Raw genomic sequence first — 5,414 nt, 5'->3', positions numbered from 1 at the left:
TGGCTGAAAGCCATGGGGAGATGGTCCCAGGGAGATCCCCATGGATCAGCCATCATTGCCATTGCACTGGGCACCCCCACGTGAAGGGGCAGCACAGGCCTATTCCCTAACACATCCCCCCATGCCCTCCTGCCCTGAACCCCTGGAGAACCCCAGCACAGCAGCACGCTCAGAGGGGCAATTCCTTCAGCATGTTCCTGACCTCAGCTTTGGAAGAAGATACCAACCTCCAGACATGGACACTGAGACAAGCCTCTTTTATTATAGATATGTTTAATGGAAGGCCAGCTGTACTGTCCTACCAGACACATGTAGAAAGGGCTCTGGGTCAGAGAGGCTGGTTCATGTCTCTGAGGTAGAGGAGTGGATGCAGACATTTTGGAACAAACAATAGCTTTACAAATAAAATGCTTACTGCACAAAAGGTTTCAGATATGAGTTGCAAATGACTTCTGAAGAGACACAGGCAGCTTATTCCTGATGACAGACAACTGACTGAATCAGCTTCTTCAGTGCGTCCTTCATCTCCTGGTTCCTCATACTGTAGATGAGGGGGTTCACTGCTGGAGGCACCACCGAGTACAGAAAGGACACCACCAGGTCCAGAGATGGGGAGGAGATGGAGGGGGGCTTCAGGTGGGAAAACGTGATAGTGCTGATAAACAGGGTGAGCACAACCAGGTGAGGGAGGCACGTGGAAAAGGCTTTGTGCTGTCCCTGCTCAGAGGGGATCCTCAGCACGGCCTTGAATATCTGTACATAGGAGAGCATGATGAAAAGAAAACACCCAAATACTAAACAGGCACTAAACATGATAAGTCTAATTTCCCTGAGGTAGGCATCTAAGCAGGAGAGCTTAAGAATCTGTGGAATTTCACAGAAGAACTGGTTTACGGAATTGCCTTGGCAGAGTGGTAGGGAAAATGTGTTGACTGTGTGCAGGAGAGAATTGAGCAACCCAGTGCCCCAGGCAGCTGCTGCCATGTGGACACAAACTCTGCTGCCCAGGAGGGTCCCGTAGTGCAGGGGTTGGCAGATGGCAACATAGCGGTCATAGGACATGACAGTAAGAAGGAAATATTCTGATGATATCAAAAATAGAAACAGAAATAGCTGTGCAGCACATCCTGGGTAGGAAATGGCCCTGTTGTCCCAGAGGGCATTGGCCATGGCTTTGGGGAGAGTGGTGGAGATGGAGCCCAGGTCGAGGAGGGAGAGGTTGAGGAGGAAGAAGTACATGGGGGTGGAGGTGGTGGTCGCAGGCGATGGTGGTGATGATGAGGCCGTTTCCCAGGAGGGCAGCCAGGTAGATGCCCAGGAAGAGCCAGAAGTGCAGGAGCTGCAGCTCCCGTCTGTCTGCAAATGCCAGGAGGAGAAATTCGGTGATGGAGCTGCTGTTGGACATGTGCTCACAGCAGGCAGGGAGGTTGAACTAGAAGACATTGACAAGTTAGGACAGACTGCTTTTATTCAGTTTATGCTGTTACCCAAAAGTCTCCTCGAAAATATTCCTCTTTCTTTCTGGGAAATATATTCAATTTCTTTTTATTAGCTCAGATTTGTGATGTTGCTGAGGAGAAATTCATTGAAGCGCAGAAATTCTCATCTTTCACAAAAAAAAGGTTCCCTGTGCCCTAGTACAGAGTCAAGAGAATGCTGGAGCAAGTCTGGCTCTCTGCTCCCTGGAGCTCTGTTCTGCCAGGAGCCATTTCTGTGTCCCCATGTCAGCACCCTGACAGTGCTGCCAGCCCCCACCCCACCCTCTGTGTGCTCAGCTCTGCCCTGCAGACCCCTCCTGGCAATAGGGCACTGCCCAGGGGCATTCCCTACTTCCAGATTCAAAGGAGAACAGCAGGCAAAAGCAGAACCCTCAAACAAAGGTGATGCTGGTGTGTCTGTAAGTAGAGGAAAAGGTGAAGGTACATTATGAAGTTTCTGGCAATTCTGCTAATCCCTCAGTTTAACAGTTCAGAGGTCTCAGTGACATATTAAAATTTCACAGCCCCTTTCTATGTTTTCTTAGAAGAAACATGAGATCACAGAGCCTAGAAAAGTTCACATTTTTAAGGTGGCCCCTGCTTTGAACTTCCTCTTGAAATGCCAATGTCCTAGAGGTGATCAGGAGTTGTGAGCATCCCTGATCCACGCAGCAGCAGCCTCTGAAGAGCAGAAGGAGCCTGCCCTGGCGGGGGTCTCTCCTTCCCCCACAGCTTCTCCCCACAGCGCCGTGGGGAGCTCCCCGGGCAGGCTGAGTGCTGACCCTGGCAGGCGGCAGAGTCCCTGCCCCAGCACACAGCCCCCTGGGGTGCAGGGACCCTGCTGGGAAGGACAGCCCTGGGCACCCCTGCCTGCACACCCGGCTGCACACCCCTGCAGCCGGCCCCGCCAGAAGGCAGCCCTCATGCCCTGGCCCTCGCAGGGGGCACCAGGGAACCCCTGCTCGGGCAGATCCTCCTCCTCCTCCTCCTCCTCCTCCTCCTCCTCCTCCTCCTCCTCAGGCAGGAGGCAGATTCCTGGCAGCTCTGCCCTTCCCCAGATCCCTCCCCGAGCTGCAGCTGCATTGCCCTGCACCCCCAGACTTACTGTGGCCAGGGCCCTGACGCTTTCTCCTCCTCGGAGCTCTCAGCAGCCTCCCAGCCCAGGCTGCCTTGAAGCTGTGTGTGCCTCGCTGCTCTGCCCTGGGTGCCTGCAGGCAGTGCCCCCAGCCCTGCTGCGCTTTGCAGAGGAGCTGCTCCTGGGCAGAGCTGTCTCTCTGCAGCGCTGCCCACTTGCCAGGAGCTCCCTCCGGCCCAGGAGCCCGGCCCAGCTCAGCACCACAGCAACAGCCCAAGGCAGTTTAATGACCCCTCAGGAGGGGTTGAGACAAGTCCATCAACCTCAGGCACTGAGAGGTAGTTATGAAACCTCTCAAGGAGTCAGTATCAGATACAAACTCCAAAGTTTCCTGCACTGTTAATGGCTCCCACTGAGGACGTATTGACAAAAGCTCCCAGGGGCTGGTTAGAGCAGAAAACTGGAGAAAATTATGACGGTAGACAAATGCCATTGAAAGGAAGATGTTCTGTGTGAACATGGATGTGTTATGTTAAGAGAAAGGGCAAATTGCTGACCTCCAGCCCCTGGGATGGGAGATCCTGTCCCTCTCACATTGCTCAGGACTCTTCCTGGGGTAGTATTCTATGGGGATGAGCAATAACAAGAGCATGACTACTGTACAATACCTCCCAAGCTCCCAGGGTGGGAAGGGCTGGCAATGAGACTCGACTGCTGCACGGATCAGGTGGGATGTCAGCAGAGAGGAGGTGTCTGAAGAAGGCCCATCTACTTCCTCTTCCTGATCAGGAGATCTGTAGCAGACATCCACCCACCGCAGTGGTGCCCATGATGTTCTCCCCTCTCCTGTTGACCCCTCAGCTCCCAGATGACTCATTGTCCATCCCCAGGCAGAGCTAAATGCGTTCCTGCAGCTCCCTCCCAAAGGGCTGCTTCCCCTCTGGGTCCAGACCCACGGCTTTATCAGTACCAGACCCCCAAGAAGCCACAGTTCCTCCAGGAGGGGTATTGGCAGTGCCCTGCAACTCCTCGTACTGTTCTCTTGTGAGAGACGCCCCAGTCAAGATGAACCAGCTGCATGCAAGCATTAAAAGCAATACACTGTGCAAGCCATGCAGGCGGTTTTGGAGCGCATGGAACATCTGCCTGATAAGGGTGACTGAGAAATGTGAGGTGAAGTGCCCTGTGGGACTTCATCTTTACAAAGAAGAGCTGGCCAGGGATGTAACACTCAGGGATGAGAAGGTAAAGTTGAGGCTCCTGAAAAAGGCACCCTTAGATTTTTCCTCTTGTTTCCTCTCCTATTTTGCTTTTTAATTCTTATTTTTCCCTCTGACAGCGAGAATGTTTTATCAGACTGGTTTTCAGCAAGAAAGTTGTCACTGACTGAGGAAGATTCTTTATAATTTTTCTGTTCTACCTGGCAAAGGTCAACCGTGGATGGAAAGACATGCTTAAAAACAGAACAATTTTAAACACAGCATGTTTTTCTTTTCTCTGTTGGGCTTTGGTGTTCCTTGGTAATCAAACCCTTTCCAGGGAATAAATCTTCCCTCTTTAACTCTCCTGCTTGCCTTTACTTCCCACACACTTCTGCATTTGTCACGTCTTCATGCCGCCTTCTCCCTGTTTCTGTCCTAATCAAAAGGCTAAAGCCACTTCACTGACGTGTTTTCCCTTTCACTACAATACATTTTTGATCAGCCTAAAATACATGTTTAAATAAGCTACAGTAAAAACAAGTGAGAAATCCCTATTTTTTCTCCATTGACTGTGAAGTGACTCTTGGGAAAGAGCTCAAATACAAGAACTTACATACAGTTTACAGTGGATTCCTACTCTAGCCCCCATACTAGTTTGCTCTTAGTGCATAAAATGATGCCTTCTTGCGCTAGGCTAATTCTCCCCTCCTCTGTTTCTTTGTTCTCCTTTCAATCTTTGTGAATGTCTTATCCTTCTACACTGTTTTGTTCTGTCTCATCTTCTTTTAACCTCCTGAAGCTCTTTCCCATGATGACCATCTGCCCTCACTTATTGCAGCTCGGATGCTGAGATGTTGAACCATATGACCGTCACAGAGTTCCTTCTCTTTGGCTACTCCTCCCTCTAACATCAGGAACACCTAATGGCAATTACTCTCCTGGCTTTGTGTCTGGTGATCTTAGGGGGAAACTTGCTGATTGTTTCCCTCATCCTCGCTGAAAGAGACCTCTATGGGCCCAGGTACCTTTTCCTCTGTAACCTCTCCTGTCTGGAGATCTTCATCACGACATCCGTCATATCCAAAGCCAGAGGAAACTTGCTGATGGGCAGCAAAGCCACTTCCTATCCAAGCTGCTGAACTCAGTGCTACTTCTACTCTCCTCTGGGGCTACCTTGAGTTTGTCCTTCTGGCTGTCATGTCCTATGACTGTTCTATGGCCTTGTGTCACCCTCTTCAGTACTCCATGCTCATGAGCAGTCACCTTTGTTTTCAGCTACCGTTGGGCTTGTGGACTTCGGGATTCCTAGCCACCATTGCCTCCACTGTCCTGGCTGCCAGGGTGCCCTTCTGCAATGCCAGTCGTGTGGACCACGTCTTCTGTGACAGTGTGCTTTTGATCAAGCTGTCCTGTGCAGAAACACTGATTGTTGAGCTGATCACCTTCATGGCCTCATCTATTATGCTCCTTGGCTCACTGGGCATGACAGCAACATCCTACCTTTACACCATTAACACCATCCTTACATTGCCCTCAGGTTTCTCGTGGCTGTAGACATTCTCTCAGGTATCGCCTGCCTCCAGCACTGCTGGGGTGGCTGAGCAGGGGCCTCTGCAGCACAGTAGCACATGGTGTCCTCTCGTGTGCTAGCTGCCAGGT

At 51.3% G+C, this 5,414-nt stretch overlaps 1 protein-coding gene across 1 annotated transcript; it reads right to left on the bottom strand.

Annotated features, from left to right (window-relative positions):
* Positions 1 to 471: 471 nt before the first annotated feature.
* On the bottom strand, positions 472 to 1,239 carry LOC122153603 (olfactory receptor 14J1-like). Its single transcript, XM_042794003.1, has one exon. The coding sequence runs from the start codon at positions 1,237 to 1,239 to the stop codon at positions 472 to 474; it is 768 nt and encodes a 255-aa protein (XP_042649937.1).
* Between the last annotated feature and the right edge of the window lie 4,175 nt (positions 1,240 to 5,414).

This window comes from Tyto alba, unplaced genomic scaffold (assembly GCF_018691265.1).
Source record: "Tyto alba isolate M040663 unplaced genomic scaffold, T.alba_DEE_v4.0 Super-Scaffold_200000175, whole genome shotgun sequence".
In the NCBI taxonomy this organism is placed as follows: Eukaryota; Metazoa; Chordata; class Aves; order Strigiformes; family Tytonidae; genus Tyto; species Tyto alba.
This window is presented reverse-complemented; position numbering and strand designations above follow the sequence as displayed.

Coding starts and splice junctions, on each gene's coding strand:
- LOC122153603 (XM_042794003.1), bottom strand. CDS start 1,239: ATGTACTTCTTCCTCCTCAACCTCTCCCTCCTCGACCTGGGCTCCATC.